The following is a 25,913-nucleotide window of genomic DNA, read 5'->3' as shown; positions in this document are numbered from 1 at the left end:
TGTCTCTTTTTGTAGCCGTTTGTCTGAGAACTCAATTCTCCTCCTCCAGCCATCTGTGTATATGTAACAGGTGGGGAAGAGAGAAGGAAACTTCACAACAAAACTTGTTGCTGTATCCTGATGGTGTAGGGTTTTATTAATTTAATTGTTTGAAGGTCGATATGGATGCTGGTAATGTGTGATTTTAATTTGCGGTAGCCAATATGTCCCGCTGACATGCTGTATATATTTTGTATCTTGCAAGGTTAGAAAAGTCTCTGAATTAACATTTAAACCTTTGGACAAGAAAACACTCGACTGAAACTAATGAAGCTGGGGTGTCCACATACATTTGCCATATAGTTCACATTCCTAACAATCCTGAACAACCCGGACTCAACCTTACATATCACTTTGTCTTAATAAATGGATATTCTCTGCGTCTCCCCTGACCAGGCAGGAGATCTGTATGAGAAGATCAGAAACAACCAGAGAGCTTTGGAGTGCTACTGCAAAGGTGGTGCCTTCAGGAAAGGTAAATCAATGATAGATATGCTTAACCTATATTATAAATAGCTACCAAAATGGATCGGTTTGGTGATTTTTAGTTATGCTAGCAACATGGCTCTAGGCAGGATAATGTTGGTCAATCAGTCAGTCCTCCACTATTTGATTGATTGACACAAAATTTGGTTCAAACATTCATGACTCCTAATGAATTTGTTGATCCTCTGACTTTTCTTCTAGTGGCACCATAAGGTTGAAATGTGTGGTTTTGAGTGAAATGTCTCAACAACTTTTTAATGGATTGTCATCAAATTTGCTGCACTCATTCATGTACGCATAAGTAACATGCTAAACTGAACATCAGCTTAACCTCAGCATGTTTTAGAATTGTCACTGTGAGCGTGTTAGCATGCTGATCTTAGCATTTGCTCAAAGCACAGCCTCACTGTGCTTCTGGCATGGCTGTAGGCTGTACTCTTAGAGCCTATCTTGCATCCGACGCAACGCAGCGCAAAGCCTAACGCAAGTGTCTTTGCTGTTTTAAGACCGGCGCAGTTGTCAATTTCCCTTCCAGCGCCCACATCATTTAAATAGCACCACACCTGCGCCCATCTTTCGCCCATGGGCGTGCTGGTCTTACAGGGAGGTGTGTTCAGGCGCATTCTTGGCGTATTGCTATCTTGAGGCAGTGGGAAGTTATCACGCCGTCGAACAAACAAAAACCTGGTCTAAAGTCAATAGCGCAGCATTTCATTGTTATTTTAACAGCAAATTAGTAAAATGTGCCTAGGCTCAGGCACAGCGCGCGCACACTATGCTTGTTACACACACAGACAGGGACGCGCAGCAGCACACAAACATGCAAAAGATAACAAATAAAAATATTACGGTGCAAATCCGCCATCATAATAGCAATGCACCAAGGTCCAAACGCGCCTGGCTTTTAAAGGGAATCGGAGATGACACTGATTGGTTTATTGCATGTTACGCCCAAAACACACCTATGAATTAATGAAGACACTAAGAACAACCCTTTTGAATCATGCGCCTGGCGCACAGACCCTTTTTTCTGCTGTCAAACTAGCAAAAGTGGATTTTGGACACGCCCTAAATGCACCTGCGCTTCACGCCGTGGGCTTAGATCATTAAAATAGGGCCCTTAGTCTTGTTTTTACATTTGATATAAGCACAAAAGGTACAGGTAATAGAAGTAAGTGTAGGTATAAAGTAGATGTAGAGTATATTAAATAAAGTTTCTACTTCCTGTAGCGGTGGAGCTGGCTCGCCTTGCCTTCCCTGCTGAGGTGGTGAAACTGGAGGAGGCCTGGGGAGACTACCTCGTCCAGCAGAAACAGATGGACGCCGCCATCAACCACTTCATTGAAGCAGGGTATGTAGTGTAGAGTAGCGAAGAGACAAAGATTTGGGCAGATGGAGAGAAGTAGAGATGACACATAAAAAAAATAAATCCAACAGAGATGGCCAATAGTTCTTTAAATCATCACCAGGACCATAATAGATATCTTTTAAACATGATTATATTCCCCCAAAATACCAAATAAGGACAGGTAATCATTGCCCAGATCTTTATTCTTTCCAGGTTGAAAAAGCATCTGAAACCAAATTTTGACTGCAGGAAGCTAAAGCTCTCCACAGAAACAAAGGATCCTGCCAGTAAAGTTTTAATCTGTGTCTCAGAATTTAATAAATTGTTTTTGGTTTAACTTAAATCCTAACCCATTTTTAATAATTCAAATAATTTTCTTTGAATTTGGCAGTGTTAGTGGAGCAACACAATGAGTGTCTACAGACATAATCTACATTTCAGAGTTGATGCTTATTTCATAAAACTATATGGATACACCGTACACTAAGAGTCTGTCTGTTGTCTTTCTCCGGTCCGCTCTTAGCTGCTCACTTAAAGCCATCGAGGCGGCCATCGCCGCTCGTCAGTGGAAGAAAGCCGTCCACATCCTGGAGTTACAGGAGGACTCATCAGCAGGGAAATACTACGTGAAGATAGCTCAGTACTACGCCTCCATGCTGGACTATGAGGTGAGAGAGGAGGGATGAGGTATGAGATGTACGGTTGGGGGGTGTGAAGTAAAGTTTTTCTGCTCACCAAGAGGGCAGATGTCTTCGGGCAGTGATGTGTAATAAATCAGCAGTTAGGATGAAACTGAATGTTCTCAGCGAGTTGTAAAATGGCCAAAGGGACCAGATATTAGTTGAATTGGATTTGTTAGGTGGACTCCAAATGAACGCTAATGGTCTGTGTCTGCTGGATGTGTGAGCAGGTCACTGTTTGCAAGACAAGTACAGTATTGTTACACCAGTAAGTACTGGCAATCTAATTTCCCTTAATATACGTCACCTCATAAAGATGCCGTATGTACAAGCCTACATGCGGGTACATTTGGCTCTGTGGTTATGTGAGCACCTGAGCTTAGTTTTGCCCCCCTGAACACAACACCGGACAGTGAGATGGAAGCAGCCAGAGGGATAAAGTAGACAGTGACACTTTGCCACCGGCAATTTCTTTCTGCATCTCTCAGGGATACACACACACACACACACACACACACACACACACACACACACACACACACACACACACACACACACACACACACACACTAGACACAACCTTGTACACATTTCAACCAGAAAGTCGGACGCCAGGATCCGTTTTAGTTCAGTCTCCATGGTGCAGTGTGTGCTCAAGGATGCATTGGCAATAATGACAAGTTGGATAGTTTTAGTCTTTTAGTTGCCTAAATACCAGAACTACAGTTGAAAAGGAGAGGAGAGAAAGAGAAGTCTGTTGTAGATGCAAAGAACAGATAAAAGGAAGAGAGATGATGATGGTTGTGGTGGTGAGGCGCACTGTGCTCTGCTTGTTCTGATGAGCTCAGCTGAGCCAAACAGCCTCCACAGACTGCCAGCCTCTGAAAATAGCAGGCCATTTCTGTCTGTTTGCTCTATGGGCACATTCACAGAAAGTAATTAAGATAACAAGCTCTTTGCTTTCCAACTTGTGAAAAGTTGCAGGAAAGTATAACTCAGTGCAAACTAAAACAATGAAGGAGGCTCACACCTGGGATTTCAATACATAAATTATCACGAAAAAAAAAAAACAATTGACTAAACGCTTTTTAATCAGAAAAACCAGCACTTACAATTGTCAGTGTTAGAACAGGTACAATGGAAAATACCATTTGCCTTTTATGTAGCAAAAATCCATTCACATTAGTGATGGATGTTTCCATTTTCTTTCTCCCCAATATTTCCTAAATTCTTACATTAACAGTACACTATACACTATTATTTATGTTGGTATCAGCACAGATAGCCTTCCTATTTGTGTTTTGTACGTCTTTTTAGTGTTTTCCCTGCAGGAATGCCATTTTAATAGAGTATGGGGATATGCCAGAAGGTTAAGAGGATTTTCAGAACCCAATAATGTAATAATTTCCTGAAAATGTAATAAAATATGCACTTAACCTGATCGAATATGTAATAAAAACCTCAAACTGATTATGTAATCATTTTAACAGATAATGTAAAAAAAAACAACAATAAAAAATAAAATAAAAAACGTGTGCAAGTATTCAAAGTGTAGAATAATAGTACTGAAAATAAAAACATTTGACACTGATTTCATGTATGGAAATATAAACTTTCAGCTTCATGTTTTTTATAATTCATTTTATAACAAATGGCATGTGGTACGTTGTTATCAGGCAAAGATGCATTCAACTAAAATCCCTATCGATGGGTATTGAACCTGCCCATACCCATGCTGTTTGGTCGTGGTGTGAGCATCGTCCATTAGACCGGAGTGGATCTTAGATTAGACACCATTAGAAGACGGCTAACATTACACAAGCGAGCGATGAAGGCAAAACAGTCGATTCAATCTCCATGAAATGTACTTTTTATTTTCATCTGAGGCAACAGTGAGTCCTATTGAATTTTTTTTAATAACAATATCAGTCAGGGCATTTTACTACATCATTGGGTTTTATTACATTTTCGATCAGGTAAAGTGCAAATTGTATTAGATTTTCTGGAAATGATTACATTATTAGAGTGCTACAGGGTTTTTACTTTCAGGTGTGCACCCCAGAATAATGTATATGAGTTTCTATATAAAGAGCTTATGATATTTAGATTATATTTTATATTTTTTGGTGTGTATTTTGTGTGTTAATGGCCTGTAGGTGGCAGAGCAACTGTTTGTGAAAGGAGGTCAAATCAAAGATGCTATAGACATGCACACTACAGCAGGACGCTGGGAGGAAGCTCATAAGGTCAGTATGCGCACAAACTACACAAAGCAAGTATGTAAAATTAATATGAACAATATGCACGATTGTTGCAAATGTAATACATTTAAATTAAACGTTCCACTAATAAAGAACTTGTGACTAGGCTAAAATGTATACAGTATGTTTCATTTAATTTGGTGAACAACACTGATAATATTATCTTTTTATGAAATTGGTCTAGCTATGAAATTTAGCATTTTTGTTCTTTCAGTTGGCAGTGGAGTGTATGACAGAGGAAGAGGTTATGGCTCTGTATCTCAGCAGAGCTCAGGAGCTGGAGAGAGATGGGAAATTCAAGGAGGCTGAGAGGTAAGTGGAGATTTATTTATAGTCATTTGTCGCATCATTGGCAGCTGGAAGCATGAAAAGGGAGTGAGGCTAAGTAACACGACGATGTTTTGAAGTTATGACCGCAAGAAAAAAAGAATGAGAACAGCGTTTGGCTGTTGCCAGGTGAAAATTTCAGACCCTGTTTTGACCATCTGACCTAATTATGTCTTTTGTCACTCACACATTAGAAAAACAAAACCAGTTCAGTTACACTATGTGTGTGTGTGTGTGTGTGTGTGTGTACCAGGCTGTTTGCCACAGTAAAGCAGCCTGACCTCGCCATAACCATGTACAAGAAGAACCGGATGTTTGATGATGTTATTCGCCTCGTGGCCAAACATCACCCTGACTTGCTGACAGAGACCCACCTGCACCTGGCCAAGGTAAATCACTGCAGTGTAATGGAGTTCCGAGACCAATCTTGGTAGCAACAATTGAAAATTAAAAATATCCGCTAAATATCAGCTCAACAGTACACTGTTTCTGAAATCATTTGAATGGAGAAATAGGCAATTCAGTTACAGAATCTTGACTGCAGTTCACAAGCAGTGATTGACACTGCATTAGATACTCCTCAGCTGTGATTGTTTTTTTCTCCTTATGCCATTAGGAGCACCAGTAGGAGACAGAGGCATATTTTATTTTTAACAGATAATCTGTCACATGTAGTAATGCCAAAATATAGTGAAATATGACAGTTACCTACCCTCAGTTACGTTCCACCACTGAACTTTTAGTTCTGTCCAGATACAGTCGCTCTTAAACTTTATATAGTTGCAGCAAAGAAGATTCCAAAGAAATCCAAAGGTTTCATCATTAAGTGGTTTTACTTTGCTTTTGTCGGCAGTTTTCCTTTTTGCCGTCACAAACTGAGAAAAGTACAGCGGAAGGGACATAAATTAGCGTTATCATCATATTCTAACTCTGATTAGTTGTTCTGTTATGTTGATATGTGCGCTGTACATGTTTCTTGTAGGAGTTGGAGGCTGAATCCAGGTTCTCAGAGGCAGAGTACCACTTCATGGAGGCTGAAGAGTGGAAAGCTGCTGTCCACATGTACCGCGTCAACGATATGTGGGAGGATGCTTACAGGGTAGATACGGTCACATTTGTTTTGTTGGCTTGCCAGCTGTTTAATCGCATTGCATTTGCATATATGTGTAGAGTTTTGTTGACCTGTAATTGTGTATTTTAAAGCCTAAAACCTCGTCCCACACAACAAATGTAGCAGTAGCCATATTAAATACTTTACAGTGCTTCTAGATCCAGCTTTGACTTGTTGGTGAAAATGAAGTATCACCATCAGTCAGGTGCTGGAGTTGCTCCTGAGACTAGTTAAAGTAAGTAAATAAAATATATATTAATTTAATTGAGATTAGACACACAGTTACATGTCAAGGAGTTTGTTAAAGATTAAAGACACTAAGTAAATAAGCATTAAATTACATGTTATTGAGCTGACGCTTTTATCCAAAGCGACTTATAATTGCTATACGTCAGAGGTTGCACACCTCAGGAGCAACTAGGGGTTAAATGTCTTGCTCAGGGACACATTGGTTGATGCATCCCAGTGGGAATTGAACCCAGATCTCCCACACCAAAGGCATGTGTCCTATCCACTGCGCCATCACCCACCACCAAAGAAGGTCCAGCTTAGATGAACATCCAACTTTGATGCCCCCTCTGAGTGGTAGCAGAAAAACAGCAACAATGAGGCATACTGCACAGATCTAAGTCCAAACACTGTTCTCCAATCAAAGACTTATGCCACCAAAGTAATTGAGAGGATGCTAGAATCACACACACTTAGTAGCTTGAATAATGAACTTAAGACATGAATACAAAATATGACATTTTGATATTGCTATACTATATCGTTTTTTTGTAGTCTGTCATTTCACCTGCCAAATTATTTATTTAACTTGTGTTATAAATATTTAACCTTTGTGGCGCTCCATTTTAATATAGTTTACTGGGTAACATTTTACTTAGACCTGTTATTAAGCATTTATAAGCATTATATAAACATGTAATAAATGTTTTATAAAACACTAACGTAGGTTTATTATTAATGTATGTAACCCCAACATATAACGTGTAGGCACCTATAATAGGAGGCTGCTGTAAAAACCAATAATGAGTGACCGTGTTGGCTCAGTGGGTGGAGCAGGCGCACATGTACTGAGAGGTTTATGCCTCGACGCAGAGGTCCAGGGTTCGAATCTGACCTGCCACGATTTCCTGCATGTCTTCTCTCCCCTTTCTCACCTAGCTCTCCTGTCAAAAATTAAAGATGGAAAAGCCCCCCCCCCCCCCCCCCCACAGATTTGTTATTGTAAAATATGTAAATTATGTCTTCATAGGAGAAGAGACAAATACTGTTAATTAATAAACACTTACATGTTCTTATAGCTGCATATAATACATTATAGTGTTATAAACCATTTATTGATATACGGCTTATGAATGCTAAACAGGAACAGGAGGTCTTAAAGTAAATTGAGATTAGGCTTCATAGGCACAGTCGTTATTACAAGTGGGTGCGCTTCACTGTTGACAGTGTTTATTGCCAATGCTGTTTGGGAGCACAGAGCAACTTTATATCTTCTATAGAATGTATTCTCTGGGATTATCTGTGTGGTGAGAGAGTTAGGGAGCCACAGGAACCCTATAGTGATATATGCATATATTCACACATATGTTATGTACATGTTTCAGGTGGCCAAGAGCCATGGAGGGGCCGGTGCCCAGAAGCAGGTGGCCTACCTGTGGGCTCGGAGCCTGGGAGGAGACGCGGCCGTCAAGCTGCTCAACAAGTTTGGCCTCCTGGAATACGCCATTGAGTTTGCTTCAAATAACATGTGAGCTGCACCACGACCCATAGACACATATGAACATACACTGTGATTCATTTTCATTTACTCACAGTCAAATGTGACCAGTTTTTAATCTTTTTTAAAAAGGTTTTATTAGCTTTACTGTGGCAGGGAGATCCCACATATTTAACCCCCACAAATGATTTGGATCTTAAAAATGTCTGAGTCATGATAGTCCGCGTGTCCCTAAAAAGAAGTGTGAACTGCTGTTCTGAACAACTGTTTCTGAGTACAGTATATACAGTTTCTGAGTATATACAGTATATCTAGATGGCATTGTAGCCAATATCTGAAGCAGAATGTGTTCCTTCAGGATGTCCACCTGCTGGCTTTAACAAGCTCATACTAGTTAGTTAGTAGTCACTGATAGTATTGTGAAACCTGATTTGATTTCTTGCTCTTTATTTACTCCCCAGCTCATTTGACTTTGCCTTTGATTTGGCTCGTCTTTCCTGTAAGGAAAAGATTCCTGAGATCCACCTCAAACAAGCAATATACCTGGAAGATGAGGTAAATCTGTCACCGTCCTGCTGCACATAGTAACAAATCTGCTGCCTGTACCTTTTATATGATGGTATAGTTCATTATCTTCATTCGTTAGGAAATTGCGGACAGTATTTCAAAATAAGATCGTAAAAATGTGAATTTTACTTTAGTGTGCGTAAACTCTTAGATGTGATGGTCTGCTTTTGTCAGACGGCTTCTTTCCACTAAATTCAAAATGACCGTTTCATAACCATTTAACAAACAGTCCAACATAATTCTCTTATCAGTCTTGGAAATTTGATCATTAACTAATAATCATTGTACATTGCTCATACTCCCTGTCACTGAGAATGTTCTAGACTACGGGCCCTATCTTGCACCCGGCACAGCGCAGCACAGCGCAAAGCCCGACGCAAGTGTCTTTGCTAGTTTAAGACCGACGCAGTTGTCAATTTCCCGTCCAGCGCCCGCGTCGTTTAAATAGCAAATGCACCTTTGCCCATCTGTGCGTGACCAACAAAAACCTGGTCTAAAGTCAATAGCGCAACATTTCATTGTTATTTTAACAGCAAATTAGTAAAATGCGCATAGGCTTATGCACAGCGTGCGCACACTATGCTTGTTACACACACACACAGGGACGCGCAGCAGCACACACACATGCAAAAGATTACAAATGAAAATATTACGGTGCAAATCCACCATCATGGCGCAGCAATGCGCCAAGGTACAAACGCGCCTGGCTTTTAAAGGGAATTGGAGATGACACTCTGATTGGTTTATTGCATGTTACGCCCAGAACACCGCTATAATTACCGGTAATTAAGACAATAAGAACAACCCTTTTGAACCATGCATAACATAAAAAAGAGGCCGTATCGATTAGTGCAGGATGTGCAAACATTTTGAGGGATGCGCAAATGTGATGTATAGAATGTGCACAGGACGGGTATGTAGTCAAGAATGTAGGATTAAGAGTCCACAGTACAACATCAATACAGTAAACAGGGCTGATCCTGATATTCTGACTCTGTATTTCCTTCCAGGGTAAGTTTCCTGAGGCCGAGATTGAGTTCATCAAAGCAGGAAAACCCAAAGAAGCCGTGTTCATGTGAGTACATTTAGCTCACTGGAGCTGATTAGGAGTTGTCAGAATTAGGGGTACATTTATATCTACCTGCAGAACGTGTTGGCATGTAACTACGTACGTTTACTTAAGTACTGTACTTACACACAAATTAGGGTACTTGTTTTTCCATTTTATGTAACTTCACACTACATTTTCTGTGCGGAAATACTGTCATTTTGCATGTTCCATTCCTACACAGGATTTTAACTTCCTTTTTAAAAACTACTGTTTTTTTATATTGCTGTTTGACCGTCCGCTGTGTGTGTCTTTGTGAACTGTTCCAGGTATGTCCACAACAAGGACTGGGCCAGTGCGCAGCGGGTGGCTGAGGGCCACGATCCAGAGAGTGTGTCTGAGGTCCTGGTCGGCCAAGCCAAGTTCTGCTTTGAACAGAAAGATTTCCAGAAGGCTGAAGCCTTCCTGCTAAGAGCCCAGAGACCCGAACTTGCTGTTAAATATTACAAGGTAACTACAGTGGCACTCATATGTTTATGAACCCATGCTAAAGTTGACTAAAAAGAGGAATTAAAAAAATCATCCTTATGTCTTAATGCCTTAATTAAAAAAAATGAGGAAAAATGTAACCTTTTAAGGACACCAGTTTCCTTTTGTGAATGAATAATGTATTGTAAATAAATAAATGTTCTTCCTTAAAATACAGGGGGCATAAGTAAGTACACCCCTATGTTAAATTCCCATAGAGGCAGGCAGATGTTTATTTTTAAAGGCCAGTTATTTCATGGATCCAGGATACTATGCATCCTGATAAAGTTCCCTTGGCCTTTGGAATTAAAATAGCCCCACATCATAACATACCCTTCACCATACCTAGAGATTGGCATGGGGTAGATTCCATAAAATCATCTTTGAATGCAAATCAAACCAGCTATTAGGCTAACTGAAATAAAACCATGCCAGTCTCTAGGTATGTAGATGATTTTTTTTATTCCTCTTTTTAGTCAACTTTAGCATGGGTTCATAAACTTATGAGTGCCACTGTATAAGAGCCAAACAAGAAAAAGAGTTGCAAAATGTTCAAATAAAATATGATTTCTTTATTTTACTGAAATTTGAAAGGTATATGTTTAAAACTACTGAAATTCAAATCATAGACCTTAAACATCTCCCTTTTGGTTGAGTTTTTCTTTAATGTATTCAATATTTGTGTTTTTCAGGATGCAGACATGTGGAGTGATGCCATGCGTATCTGTAAGGAGTATCTCCCCAACAAGCTCTCCATGCTCCAAGAGGAGTACGAGAAGGAGACCTCCAAAAAGGGAACCCAGTAAGATTTAAAACCACAAAATATAAGAAAAAAAAATTAAGTGTTTTCTATCGTTCATCCAATCGCTCTGAACGGGATCCCAACGATATTGTTCTCCACTGTCGTTGTCGTCGTTATTGTTGTGATGTGGACTCCACCATCCACTTGAGTTAGAACGATCTTTAAAACTATATATTTAGATTTACCGTTATAGTTATCGTTCTTGGTGTGGACGACCCTTTAGTCATTGTAGTCCAGAGAGCCTTAAAATGGTGATTTAATTTATCTTTATTTGCTTTTTTGTGCCCCACATAACACAGTGATCTTGTTATAGTTACAACCGTGGCAACAGCAGATGCCAAAAGCCTTGTTAACGTGACTCAGAGTTATAGATCAGAGGTTTGGTATTTAAGAGTTTGTATTAGATTTTGTCAACCTCTTATGTGATTAAGAAACCCCTTAAAAGCCAGAGGGAGACCACAGAACCCACTATGAACATTTGACAGGCTCTCTCCATTCAGCCACAAGTATGGTCTATGTGCAAAGAGTCAGTTTGATGCTTTATTAAAACACAGCTCATGTATTATCCCAAATTGAAACTACCAACAAGGAATTGCTCATTAGCCGGCAGACCAGCAGCACTCTATCTCTCTCTCTCTCTCTCTCTCTCTCTCTCTCTCTCTCTCTCTCTCTCTCTCTCTCTCCTCCCTCCCCCATCGCTTCTCCCTCTTTAATGACTTGTGGGAGAACAACATCAATAGTAACCAATGGAAACGAGCGAGGAAGTGAGAGTTAAAGTGAGAAAACACTGAATTATTCCTGCAGCGTTTACAGCTCAGGCTTCAGATAAGTGCACAGCTTCCTATTTTCTTATAGGCATCTGCAAATGATCACATTTTAGTTTGATACCTTTTCATAAAATGTAAAAGTAGAGCTCAAGAACAAGAAAGAGGGGGGGGGAAATGATGATTAAAAGAGTGAACTGTGGACATGATTTCCGTGCTATGATTATTTGAAAAATTGTGGTGTGACCCAGAGGAAGCCATGTATTCCTTTCACATTCACTGCAGCCCAACATGAGTGGGAACAAAAAATCACATTAACCCCTTTTGAAAGACAGTGTTATGTTAAAACTGGAGTGTGGAACTTTTACATATAAATGAACGTCCGTTCCATTCAAGCCCTTGCAAAAAGGAGTTCACACAATGCTGATTAAGCCTATCCCCAACAGGGAAAGCACCTTGTATTTCACTCTGTATTATACCAAAATTGTGTTGTCAGGTTTTGGTGGCGTCATTCCCTGCGCTGCGCACCAGTTTAAAGTCTCCAGTTTAAATTGGAGAAGAAGATAAAAAAAATCACAAACCGGTTTATAGAGTTTGTTGCTAATATGTTGGGCTTGAGTTTAGGTATATTTTCAGACATATTTGACCTTTTTGGAATTTATTTTTCATTTTCATAATTAAACAATAACTTGGTGCCCCCTGCAGTAACTCTGAGGACCCCCTAAGGGTCCCGGACCCCCCTGTTGAAGATCTCCCCTGTAGTCTGTAAGTCAAAGATGACTTTTTTTTTTTTTTTAATTAGCCCAGAGTCTGAAACTGAACCTCAAATGAAAGGCATTTGTTTGTGTCTCTTTATGTGACCGTGTGTTTGTTTGTTTGTTTGTTTGGTGTTTCAGAGGTGTGGGGGGTCTGCTGGAACAGGCCAAGGAGTGGGAGCAGTCAGGTGAACACTCCCGGGCCGTGGAGTGTTACCTAAAGGTGAAGGACGACTCCAACCTGGCCCTGATGGAGAAGTGCTGGATGAAGGTAAACGATTAATCACGGAGTACCTTGATTATCAGTTCATCGTTTAAAGGTGCTCTAAGCGATGCTGGGTGACGTCACTTCTTGTTGATGTTCGAAGTATTGTCACCCCTCCCACCTCCTCCTCATCCCGTCCCCCTCCCCCTACCTTCCGCGCACTAACCCCCCAACCCCCCACCCTCAAATCCTTCTTGTCTGTTACTGGCTGGAACACTGTTTGTTATGTTTGGTGGTGCAGGTTGGCGCAGTTTGTTTTTGTTGCTGTTTGTGGAGCCTGGGCTGTCTACAGAGACCGCGTTTTTTTACAGTGTGTTGAGGGGACAGGCAGCTAGCAGATAGGGAGGAGATGTTTGCTGTAGGTGACAAAAAAAAATGTCTAGCCTCAAAACGCGTGACATCGCTTAGAGCACCTAAGACAGTGGTTCTCAACCTGGGGGTCAAGGTAAGTCTGAGGGGTCGTCAAATAATTTACAGGACAAGAAAGCAGGAGAAAAAAAAGACAATTCCTTTCGTTTTTCCAGACTGTCTAGTTACTTGATCATTTTCTCTCCTCAGGCCATTAAAGATTATTAATTTAAAAAAAATAATCAAGTCATTTTTCATGTAAAAATGCCAAACCATTTGTAGAAAATTGATAGAAAAGTGTAAAACTCATACATCTTACAGTAATTACAGAAAACAATACAGTAGGTCTTCCTGTTTCTCTACGATGTTAGACATAAGTAACATGGCTTTTTGTAATGCCATGTGCACACGTGCTGTACAAAACTCTTTCTAAGGCTCTGCGGTTAACTTATTTATGTGTTCATTTATTACTATGACATGGCTGTTGCTACATCTCATCTGAAATATACCTTGTATGATTAGGGTTAAATAGAAAACAAAAAAATTAAACAAGGAGAACACAGACTGGGCACTAAAACCCAAATGAAAGTGTCCGCAACAGAAACAATAAAAAAGCAGTTTAATTTCACCAATTAGTGTCTTTTTACATTACAATATTGTAGTGGATGGATGATAGATATATAGTGGTAGCCAACATAAGGGTGGAGGAAGAGAGAAAGGTCACAGTGTCACCAATATCAATAGATTTTCCTCCAGGGGTTCACAGTAATTATTGTGTGTTATTGATTGAAGTGCTATGGAGATCAGTTGAGATTCGAACGGTTTGGTCTTGCAGTGTTGCTGAAAATAAAGGTCTCAGGGTCTCAGATCAATAGTTGGGCATTTGATTAGACACTGTGAGAAAAAGAAAGGAAAGATAGTGTGAGAATTGAACGTTATCCTGGTTGGGTTAGAGGTACGGGTGAGAGGGTCGACACAATCAATATGTGGCTTCCTGTAAAAAGCCTGAAAAGTGTGTGTGTTTTATTTGTTGGTGTGTCTCCAGGCAGCAGAGTTGTCCATCAAGTTCCTCAGTGGCGATCGAGCGGTGGAGGTGGCCCAGGTGGTTGGACCGCGACTCACACAGCTGAGGAAGTACAACGCTGTGGGTGAACACACACACACACACACACACACACACACACACACACACCAAGGTTTTCCCTACCATTATGAAGCTTAGGTGCCATTTTTTGGCACCACCTAATCCTAATGTATGTTAAATCAATGTGAGCTTCAAAACTAACTAAATGATTTTTTTTTGTAGTTCGGTCCCTCCAGAAAAACGCGATTATGCGATCGCATAATTCAATGCATAATCAGCCAAAGTCCACATATTTATGCGGGGGGCAGCATTTTTTCAAATATGCCACACTTTCGACGCATAAATTGCCGATTTCCGCGCAAAATATGCGGGGCTTGCATGATTTCATAATCCCCACATTTTCGTTGCAAAAAAGTCCCATATATCTTAGCAGAAAAGTTGAAAAATGTTGCGTTTACTTCACACAAGAGCAGCCATTTTCCCCTGTTGCCATGGGAACATTATGAAGTGACGTAATTACGCGACGTGAACATAATCGAAAAGCAGGGTGTTGGGGGAATCCCTTTTTTTTCTCTTTTTCATCAAACTGCAGTTTTTGATGAAAAAAACACACACACACACACATACAATATCTTGGCGCAAAGGAAATCTACGCCTTGTTTAAACCTGTTAAATAAAAAGGACCAACTAAGTATTTAATACATTGCTCCAAACATGCCTGTATGAGTCCGTTTCAGCTTTTAGTTTTTAAGTTTCCCCTTTTTCCTCCTGTTGTGCTTGTGTTTGTCTTCTCGTGTTTAAGGCGGCTGAGCTTTACCTAAACGTGAATCTCATCAAAGAGGCAATCGATGTCTTCATTGAGGGTGAAGAGTGGAACAAAGCCAAGAGAGTCGCCAAGGAGCTGGAGCCCAGGTTTAAAGTCACATTCACAATCAATGTGATACTACCTCACTTAAACATACTTATAACTTCTTAAAATTATATGCAAATTCAGAATAACTGGAGTTACTTTGCCACGTCTTTGCCCTGTATCTCATTACTCCGATCTCTTTGGCAGGTACGAGGACTATGTGGACCAGAAATACAAAGAGCACCTAAAGAACCAAGGCAAAGTTGACTCTGTATGTACAATTACACACTAATACACACTGGATCTAACACATACAGTACGATCTTGATCTAATACATTTGAGCCTGATTAGGATGAAGTCCACTATCAACAGAATAGGAGACCTCCTTTACTCACCCATCATATTGCACAGGAAATAAACCAACCTGAAATATGTATAAAAGAAAGAGACCTTCTGCATCGAGGAATAAACCTCTGCTTATGTGCGCCTGCTCTACCAACTGATCTAACCGGCCACACAAATCCCATTTAAGGCTACCACATAGCAAGAAGTGTGTTGTGTACATTTTTACTAAGATTACTTTACATCATTTCTGGTTGTTCAAGTCCTCACAAAGCAAATCATTCTGTTCATTTGGAGCTGCCAATGTGTGAAAGCTGTAAAGTTTACTTTGTACTTTAAACAAAGCAAGATAGGAAAAAGATAAGAAAAATAACTTGAATACTTTAAATGGTCTAATTTCTTGTGTGTGTTGTGTGTGTGTTATAGCTGGTGGGTGTGGATGTCATGGCAGCTCTGGACATGTACGCAGAGAGAGGCCAGTGGGAGAAATGTCTGGAGACAGCATCAAAACAGGTACTGAACACACAATCAACCTTACTCTAAAAGGTGTGATGTGAAGTTTAGATTACGGACAAAGAATTCAGTTTAAAAAATCTCTACAGCAGGACAGTTAGCAACATGTGTTTGGAGCAAATTAACAAGTAATGTTCACTGTAACCTAAACTTCCATTAGTAGCTCAGTAAAACTGCATGTATGTGAAGTTTTCCTTGAGTAAAAAAAAGTAAATGTCATGTTGTCAGTGCTCCTTATCATCCCTGTTGTGTTTTTTAAGAACTTTAAGATCCTCCAGAAGTACATTGCTCTGTACGCTACACACCTCATCAAGGAGGAAGACGCTCCAAAGGCTCTGCAGCTCTACATACAGCACGGAGCACCACTTAACCCTCAGGTACTGTACACACACACCTTTAATTCCATTTTCACGGAAAACCGCTTCCAGTAATTGATTATCATTCACACTCAGTAGATGCCCTGTTAGCAGACCCAAACGGCACAGAATCTGCAGATATTTTTTTTTTTTTTACAGTTTTCAGCGGTGATCCAGAATGAAAATCTGTTATTCTGCTTAGGATATGTGTTGACATTCTGAGTTTTATTTAATTTTTTTAATTATTTGTTTAAAGTGCGGGAAAGTCTGGATCCGCAGGTTCCGTGTGGCCCTGCTTATTAAGTATGTCTTTCTAATACTCCCTGTTTTGCTGCTGGATCAGCCTGAACTCTGTTATGTTCTGGAAACAGAACCTTTAGGGTTTCTCATGAACATATGCTTGAGTACATGTCAGCCTACCTTCATGAAGACCACTAAAGTCATTCAATTTTAAATAGTATGGATAATCTTGTCTTATCTAGTCTTGTCAAACTTGTACAGACATTTACTGCTGAAATTACTGAATGGACCCCTTTAAGTGTCAGACCGTGTTGAATGAAACAAGACACAAAAATCCACATAATTAACATACATTGTGTGTGACATTAGAATAAAACTAAAATTTCTCTCTTTGACAAAATATGGCTAAAGAATACCCAGTGTACTCTGTTTTTTGGAAGCAAATCTGCCTTTTCAGGCTTTCACTTGTTTATTAAAGGTGCTCTAAGCGATGTTGGGTGACATCATTTCTTGTTGACGTTCGAAGTTTTGTCAACAAAACGGAGGCTAGCTCGCCCCTCCCTCCTCCTCCTCATCCCGTCCCCTCCCCCTCCCTTCCTTGCTCCCGCGGGCTGTCTACAGAGACTAAGTGTTTTTTACAGTGTGTTCAGGGGACAGGCAGCTAGCAGATAGTGAGGAGATGTTTGCTGTATGGGACAAAAAAAAGTTGTAGCCTAAAAAAACGCGTGACATCGCTAAGAGCACCTTTTTTAAAGCTACAACCACACCATAAAATGTCTTTCATCTCTTCTTTACTGGACTGTTTACTGTCTGTTTATTTTATGATACACAAAGCATCTTTGGAAGGAGTAGTATTCCTATATTGTGGTATTGTTACTTTTACTTAATTATAGGGTCTGAGAACTTCTTCCACCACTGGGTCCAACTGATAACTTTCACCTTTTTACTCTCAGAACTTTAACATCTATAAGCGCCTGTTCCTGGACCTGATTAACCTTCCCGCCACTGATGGACCAGAGTCTTACCGGATGTGGGCCGACCTCCGTAATTTCCTGCTGCAGCTGGTAAATCCCAACGGCATCTAGTTTAGACCATCTAAGCTGAAAAAGCACCACCTAATGCAGAGTGGAAAGCAACATGGGTTCACTCCTGTAATTCTCATATATATGATGCCAGTTTCCTGATGTGCCCTTAACCCTTGTGTTGTCTTCGGGTCAAATTTGACCTGTTCTCTCAGAAATATGGGTTTCTTTTTAACGACCTAATTTTAATAACCCAAAAATAACACGGATGGATGATCCCAAACAACGCTTTCAGCATTTGAAAAAAACATTGAAATGTTTCGGAACAGTATCCTCGCTGAACGTCGACCCTTCTGTGATTATCCTTCCTTTAATATTATTCTAAATAATTCATAATTGCTGCTTCTTTAACTCAATAATTAGGTATACAGTAGTTTCCTATAAATGAGGTTTTTAATTGATCATGAATTCCAAAAATAAGTGTAAAACTATAGCGGTAGTAAGTTGGTGTTAGTGGTGTTTATACATGGTAGTGAAAAGAAGCTTTAAACGCCAAAAAAAGGGCCAAAAACAATTAAAAAAGTGCCAAAAGTGTCAAAATAAAGAGACCAAAACATCAGAAAAAGTGTTGATTTTCTGGTTTTGACCCAGAAGACAACACAAGGGTTAACTTTAATTCCACTTTTTGTGATTTCAGTGTGAGAACATGTCCAGGTCGGCCGAGGCCAACTCTCCCGCTCATGAAGACTTTGAGCAGTTGCTGCTGATCGCTCACTACTACGCCACGCGATCCGCAACAAGAGGACTCCCGCAGCTGGTACGCAAAACACAGAAACACTCCGGGAGGATCACAGAAGGCTTTGCTTTTTTGCATTTTACCTGCCTAGATATTCAAATCGGTTTTTATTAACATTTGGGGCTAAATTCACGATTACATTTGAAATTAAAGGTGCTGTAGGTAGGATTGCGAAGATCCAGGACTTTTGAACATAGACAACTTCTCAGTCCCTTCCCCCCTTTTCGCTAAAGCCCAAAAACTCTAAGCCCCTCCCCCTACAAGGGAGAATGAATGTGTGTGCATGAGCAGTGATTGACATGCAGTTAGACAGCCCCCCCCTGGCCCTGATTGGTGCATCTGAACAGGGAGCGGTGGATTTTTGCTAATCGCGATAGATAGATAGATAGATAGATAGATAGATAGATAGATAGATAGATAGATAGATAGATAGATAGATGATTTGTTTCCTGTGTACAGCGGCTCACGCATGTTACAGTTTTTCACGATCGCTATGACAATTTTTTTTAACAACTTTCCTAAACTCTTAACGCACCAACACACCTAAAACACACGATTGGCAAAACAGTTAATTTCATGCTCAAAATCACACATTGTAAACTAAACTCCAACACTGATTTTCAAAACACAATAATTCACTAACACAATACACTGTGTTTACCAAAACAATGCAGTCATGTCAAATCAAATAATTCTTCCAAAACACTAACACATGTTCTCTCCCAACAGGAACATTTAGTTAATCATAGCACAATGTCATACAAAACACTAACATCCCGTGGGAATTACAGAAACTGCATTATTTGATATGTGTCAGTCAGGTCTGCCCTTAAACAACAGACAGTAGTGATTGTATTGATCATAGATTGTGTTTTACACTGCAGTTTCTGTTGAAGCCTCTCTACATTTTTGTTTTGTTGGGTTTAGTACATTTCTTTTTAAAATAAAGGGCTTTTCTGCCTTTATTTGACAGGACAGCTAGTTGAGAAAGGGGAGAAAGAGAGGGGGGGAAGACATGCAGGAAATCGTCACTAGTCGGATTTGAACCCTGGACCTCTGCAGCCAACCCGGCCACCAATTTGTTTCTTTTGCAGCAGAGATTCAATACAAAAAATGAATGACCCATCTCAGAGTAGCTTTATAGAATGTACGGGTTTATGAAAAAAGGAGACAGAGACAGAATTCTCCTCTACCTCTCTCTGGTGAAGGCATTTTTCTTATTTCCTGTGTTCATCTACAGTAAATTGTTCAAATAGTTCCTCTTTTACTGTACTACCATATGATCATGCGATTGAAAGAACCTCAACACCTGAGTGTGTTTCCTCGACGGGAATCAGCTGTGATTGATCTATTTGCATAGCTTCAATCAGCTGTTTCTCAGTAAATGCATGTATAAAATGCAGGGGATATATTTGTGTTTCAATTTACAATATGTACCAGCTGTTCACTTTGACTTTAGCCTATAAGTTAGGTTTAGAACATGTTGTTGTCTGTGTGAAAACATTTGTAAATTTGGCAGTAAAGATCCATTGTTTTGGTTTTGGTGGAGCTTGTATGTAAAAGAAGTTCAAGCATTTGAAATTGGTGTTAACTGTATGCATTCTGTTTCAAAGCAACAAGAAATGTGTTAATTGTATAGCCTACACAGACAGATGTTGTGCTAACTGTGTTAAGAGTTTAGGAAAGTTGTTAAAAGTATTGAAAAAAGTGTCATAGCGATTGTAAAAAAAAAAAAAAAAAAAAACTGTAATGAAGCTGCAGGGAACGATGCATGACAAACTTAAACCTTCTGATAGATAATTTTTCTTTTCTTTTTTTATACTAGAGTGTAACTCGCTACTTTTTCCTCCACAGTCGGCAGTGACTCATTTTAAAATCAAAAGCTTCTTTGCTTCTCCTCTGTATTTTCAGGTCAGTCTCTCAGCCAAGCTGGCGGTGTCTCTGCTGCGTCACACCGAGCTCATTCCTGCAGACAAGGCTTTCTACGAGGCCGGCCTGGCCTGCAGGGTGAGTCCACCAATGAGAGAGAGAGTAGGAAGAAACTACGGTGGCCGAGACGGTTCAACACAAACGCAAAAGCCACAACACAAACGCAAAAGCCACAACACAAACCCAAAAGCCACAACACAAACGCAAAAGCTACAACACAAACCCAAAAGCCACAACACAAACCCAAAAGCCACAACACAAACGCAAAAGCCACAACACAAATGCAAAAGCCACATCACAAACGCAAAAGCCACAACACAAACGCAAAAGCCGCAACACAAACGCAAAAGCCGCAACACAAACGCAAAAGCCGCAACACAAACGCAAAAGCTACAACACAAATGCAAAAGCCACAACACAAATGCAAAAGCTACAACACAAATGCAAAAGCCACAACACAAATGCAAAAGCTACAACACAAATGCAAAAGCCACAACACAAATGCAAAAGCTACAACACAAATGCAAAAGCTACAACACATGCAAAAGCCACAACACAAACGCAAAAGCAAATGCATAAGGGACAACAAAAGTGAGTGACAACAGAAGTCAGCGTGATGAGCAGGAGGAAATTTCTTGCATGTTTGAGAAGTAATTGAAATATGGTTCCTTGCTAATTAGGATTACCGTACTGTTGCTATGTGAGTGTCACAAATAAGCAATGTTGTTCAATATCTTTGTATTTTCATGTATGTACTCTCCATATAGGCTACAAAGGAAAGTGTGTGTGTGCCTATTTGTAGGGTAAGACTAAGGACATGCAACAAAACCATAGACTGTACAAATGGTAATATACAGTCTATGAACAAACCCTTTTACAATGCTTTAAATACAGTGTAAACACAGGAGTCCACAGTCTGAATTCTATTTATTTTTATTAGTAAGCACGAAGCAAGGTCATTTTTAAATTTCTGGGTTTATTTCATTCAGACCAACCCATGTATGTGTGTATGTAGGACATATAACGCCCCTAACACTATAATAGGCAGCATATTGAAGGTAAAACAATTAGCATTCACTTTAAACATCTGTTTACAGTAAACATAACCACACACACACACACACACACACTTTCCAAACCAACAGTATCGAGGGAATTTGCCACTGGGATCTGATCGCTAACCAGATATATACGGTTAACAAGTTACAAGCGCGTAATAGTGGGATATAATATTTGTGTGATTTAAACAGCTTCACTAAACGTGACAAACTATAGACTTTAAACGTAGGACTCGCGGGTAAAAGATGCTGGGCGCCATTTAGATAACGTTATAGCTTTAGCTTTGTAGCCTAAATAGCAGAGTACATATGAAAATAAAAAAAGATATTGAACAATGCTGCTTATTTGTGACAAACACATTGTGACAGTAATCATAATGAGTAAGGAACCATGTTTCACTTACTTCTCAAACAAACAAGAACTTTCCTCCTCTGCCTCCGTTTGTCAACCACATCTGCTTCCAGCTTATGTATTTATGTTGTGGCTTTTGCATTTGTGTTGTGGCTTTTGCGTTTGTGTTGTAGCTTTTGCGCTTGTGTTGCGGCTTTTGGGTTTGTGTTGTAGCTTTTATGCTTTGTGTTGTGGCTTTTATGCTTGTGTTGTGGCTTTTGCGTTTGTGTTGTAGCTTTTGCGTTTGTGTTGTGGCTTTTGCGCTTGTGTTGTAGCTTTTGTATTTGTGTGTTAGTTTTTATGCTTTGTGTTGTGGCTTTTTGCGTTTGTGTTGCGGCTTTTGCGTTTGTGTTGTAGCTTTTGCGTTTGTGTTGTGGCTTTTTTTATGTTTGTGTTGTAGCTTTTGCTTGTGTTTGTGGCTTTTGCGTTTGTGTTGTAGCTTTTGTATTTGTGTTTTAGTTTTTGTGTTTGTGGTGTGGCTTTTGTATTTGTGTTGAACCGTCTCGGCCACCGTAAGAAACAGTAGTTCTTCCACTTAAGATAGAGTCTCAAAAAAGTGCAACATTTTTGAAGTGCATCTTAAAATGTCACGATTCACGTGTATATTCTAGGACATCCATGACAAAAGGCAAACATAGAGTTCAGTTTTTACGTTGACCGGTCGGTTTTGAAAAGCCAAGAATAATATCAAATATGTTCGGCATTTCTCTGTGGTCCATTAGTTTGCTTCTCTCTAGACAGTTGTGTTATGTTTTTAATGGCTTTTAACGTGGGAACAGCATAGGCCTTTTGGGGAGCAAGTTGAACGTATATATGAAACATTTGTTCTAGAAACCATCCCAATTCTGATACATGAACCTTTTTTATAACCTGGCAGGCTGTCGGCTGGGAGAACATGGCCTTCATCTTCCTTAATCACTTTCTGGATCTGTGTGATGTGAGTAATCTAGCACTACTCCGCTGTATGATAGAAACTGCCTACAAAATCTAACTACATTTTATACACTCAACAGAATTATAAACGCAACACTATTGTTTTTGCCCCCATTTTTCATGAGCTGAAATCAAAGATCTAAGACTTTGCCTTTTTACACAAAAGGCTTCCAATTGCATGCTCCCTCAAAACTTGCTACATCTGTAGCATTGTGCTGTGTGGTAAAACTGCACATTTTAGAGTGGCCTTTTATTGTGGTCAGCCTGAGGCACACCTATGGAATAATCCTGCTGTCTAATCAGAATCTAGATATGTGAGGTGGATGGATTATCCCGGCAAAGGAGAAGTGCTCACTAACACAGAATTATGCTACGTTTACACGTGGCCGGCTATTTTCATAAACAGACATTTCAACCTCTCCGTTTTCAGAAAAATGTTTGTTTATATGTACCCGTGTATATATGCCGTCAATTTAGTCAAGAGCATGCCAAACCTGTAGGTGGTGGTGTAACAAGAAGCTCAAGCCCACGTTAGCCAATTAGAATCCTGACAATAGCAACAACAGCAACCAATCACTACCTCTTTCTCTCTCTCGGCTGCCTAAACCTCCGTTTGTCTCAGTTTACATGCAAACGTGCAAACAAAGTTTTCCAAAATCTCCACTCTGGCCGGAGTTTTTAGAAATAATCGTTTTCTGTGATAAAAACAGGGTTTTCGTGTAAATGAGAGGCCAAACCACAGGAAAATATCTGCGTCTTCCCTTCGTGTAAACGGGGCTTTAGACAGATTTGTGACCAATATTTGAGAGAAATCGGCCTTTTGTGTACAAAGAAAAAGTCTTAGATCTTTGAGTTCAGCTCATGAAAAATGGGGGCAAAAACAAAAGTGTAGCGTTTATGATTTTGTTCAGTGTAATATGTTCCATGAAGTAAAAGATCCAGTATTTTTAGGAATTATCAAAACTCCTTTCCAACACCATTAGACTGTATGACCACAATTTCTGTCTCCAGGCGATTGATGAGGGGACGCTGGACGCTCTGGACCACTCCGACTTCCTGGACACCGACATTCCCTTTGAGGTTCCAGTTCCCACCAAACTCTGTGTCACGGTGAGACATCCTTCTACCAAAACACACGGCGCAACATCCCACTGGACACGCTGTGGTCAGACTGATGAATGGGGACAATATTGGTGCTGGGTTAGGAATCAGATCTGGGGGAAATGATACTAAATGGAGCTTCAACGATAATATCTAATATAGAAAATAATAATATAGAACAGGTGTGTGTGTGTGTGTGTGTGTGTGTGTGTGTGTGTGTGTGTGTGTGTGTCCAGGGAATATCAATCAAACTAGTGTTGGTTGATTCATTTTAAGAATTGCTTTTATCTGTTTTTGTAAATGAACCCTTAATTTATTATATATATATATTCATACATCATCGTGTGTGTGTGTGTGTGTGTGTGTGTGTGTGTGTGTGTGTGTGTGTGAGTGAGAAAGTTGTACTTCAAACAAAGCAAGATAGAAAAAGAGAACAAAAATAACTTGAATACTTTAAATGGTCTAATTTCAACTATCATGTTGTCGTTTATGAAACTGAGAAGCGTGTGTGTGTGTGTGTGTGTGTGTGTGTGTGTGTGTGTGTGTGTGTGTGTGTGTGTGTGTGTGTGTGTGTGTGTGTGTGTGTGTGTGTGTGTGTGTGTGTGTGTGTGTGTGTGTGTGTGTGTGTGTGTTTTTACAGGACGCCCAGCGGGAGGAGATCCGTGACTGGGTGCTGATGGTGTCCATGGACAACCGGTTGGAGCAGGTTCTGCCACGTGACGAGAGGAACTCCTATGAAGCCTCGCTGGTGGCCGCCAACACCGGCCTCCGCTCTCTGCCCTGTGTCCTTACTGGTAACACACACACACTTATCAAATCTGGTGAATCCAAAACTGAAAAGAGTTAGGTTTTCTGTGATTGTTGAGTCAATCATAGTTATTTGCTTGACAAAAACTTCCATTAGGCTAGATATATAGTAGTACCCCCCCCCCTTAACAAGAATGTCTCAAGAAATTGTCTTTTCTGGATGAAAACTTTAAAAACCTTAATCTATGTCTATGTTCAAGCACACGATTCTTCATCTCATTTTGAATTTGAAATAAATATAAAATGATTTGAAAAGTGACTGTGAAAGGTGCTGTATTAATAAAGTTTACTTACACACATAAACACACACACACACACACACACAAAGTATACCCGCTCACTCTATGGTGTTCCTGCCTCCAGGCTACCCCGTGCTGAGGGATAAGATTGAGTTCTCGCCTGTGGGGAAAGCAGCCAACAAGAAAGACTGGAACCAATTCCTTGTGGCCACAAAGGTGAGACACCCAAAAAATATCCAGCGGGGGAATATAATCAAGTACATTGACTCAATACTTAGGTACAAATTTGAGGTGCTTACTTGGCTCGAGTCATTTGTTTTCATGCCGCTCTTGAGTTTCATCATCTCTCTCGACATCAACAGTGATTTTATGTTATATCAGCAGAGATGACTTATCGCAGCGTCACTATCTGCACGTCTACAAGGAACACACACACACACACAGGCACACATTTATATCTCCAGTGTGCAGCATTGACTGCGTATGTTGAATCTGTTTTGTGATTGGTCGATGTTTGTGTCCACCTTCCCCTGCAGACCACTCACAGTTCAGAGTGTCAGGACGTCCTCAAGTTCATCAGCCAGTGGTGTGGCAGCCTGCCGGCATCTGGGTTCTCCTTCCACTGACACACACACACACACACACACACACACACACACACACACACACACACACACACACACACACTGCTATTTCTCTTCCATTTTTGCTGCAAGATTTTAAATACTTCATCCATGTCATGTCTGTGCTCTTTCACCTCTATTCTTCTTCTTTCTCTTCTCCGTTGCTGTCGTTCATGTATCCCAAAACCCAAAACAGATGAACTAGCCACCAACTATATATTTATTTATGAAATCCTGTAGAAGATCCCTTTTCTTTTTTCTTTTTTTTTTTATTATTTTGTGCTAAAAACAAGTCACATTTAAAGCAATTTAAATAAATAAAAAAAATAAAGCCTTAAAGTCAGCCACATATTTAAATATGAGGACTATTTGTGTAACTGGACAATGTAAACTCCTGCTTAGGACATTATAAACCCACACACATTTAACAAAGTCATTCATTAAAACAGCTGGTCAGTGGGTTCCAAACAGGAGTAACATGTGAATTCACTGAGTGAGTTATTTGTGGCAGCAGGACGGTGTGTGTGTGGGATTGAGTCTGAATAAATGTGTGTGTGTGTGTGTGTGTGTGTG

At 40.0% G+C, this 25,913-nt stretch overlaps 1 protein-coding gene across 1 annotated transcript in view; it reads left to right on the top strand.

The window, feature by feature from the left end:
- The window catches only part of ift172 (intraflagellar transport 172), a 49,235-nt gene extending 23,322 nt beyond the window's left edge, over positions 1-25,913 (top strand). The window contains 26 exon segments of the mRNA XM_028605825.1: positions 436-514; positions 1,756-1,876; positions 2,397-2,541; positions 4,710-4,799; positions 5,029-5,126; positions 5,395-5,530; positions 6,124-6,240; positions 7,866-8,008; positions 8,440-8,533; positions 9,556-9,620; positions 9,923-10,103; positions 10,814-10,923; positions 12,584-12,713; positions 14,101-14,199; positions 14,942-15,051; positions 15,197-15,260; positions 15,759-15,845; positions 16,106-16,222; positions 17,395-17,505; positions 18,161-18,280; positions 20,171-20,266; positions 22,515-22,574; positions 23,582-23,680; positions 24,312-24,465; positions 24,842-24,933; positions 25,254-25,913. Of these exon segments, the coding sequence (XP_028461626.1) occupies positions 436-514; positions 1,756-1,876; positions 2,397-2,541; positions 4,710-4,799; positions 5,029-5,126; positions 5,395-5,530; positions 6,124-6,240; positions 7,866-8,008; positions 8,440-8,533; positions 9,556-9,620; positions 9,923-10,103; positions 10,814-10,923; positions 12,584-12,713; positions 14,101-14,199; positions 14,942-15,051; positions 15,197-15,260; positions 15,759-15,845; positions 16,106-16,222; positions 17,395-17,505; positions 18,161-18,280; positions 20,171-20,266; positions 22,515-22,574; positions 23,582-23,680; positions 24,312-24,465; positions 24,842-24,933; positions 25,254-25,343 (2,808 nt within the window). The 3' untranslated portion in view covers positions 25,344-25,913.

Source organism: Perca flavescens, chromosome 18 (genome assembly GCF_004354835.1).
Source record: "Perca flavescens isolate YP-PL-M2 chromosome 18, PFLA_1.0, whole genome shotgun sequence".
Classification (NCBI taxonomy): domain Eukaryota; kingdom Metazoa; phylum Chordata; class Actinopteri; order Perciformes; family Percidae; genus Perca; species Perca flavescens.
The sequence above is the reverse complement of the archived record's forward strand: the minus strand, read 5'-3'. Positions and strand labels throughout refer to the sequence as shown.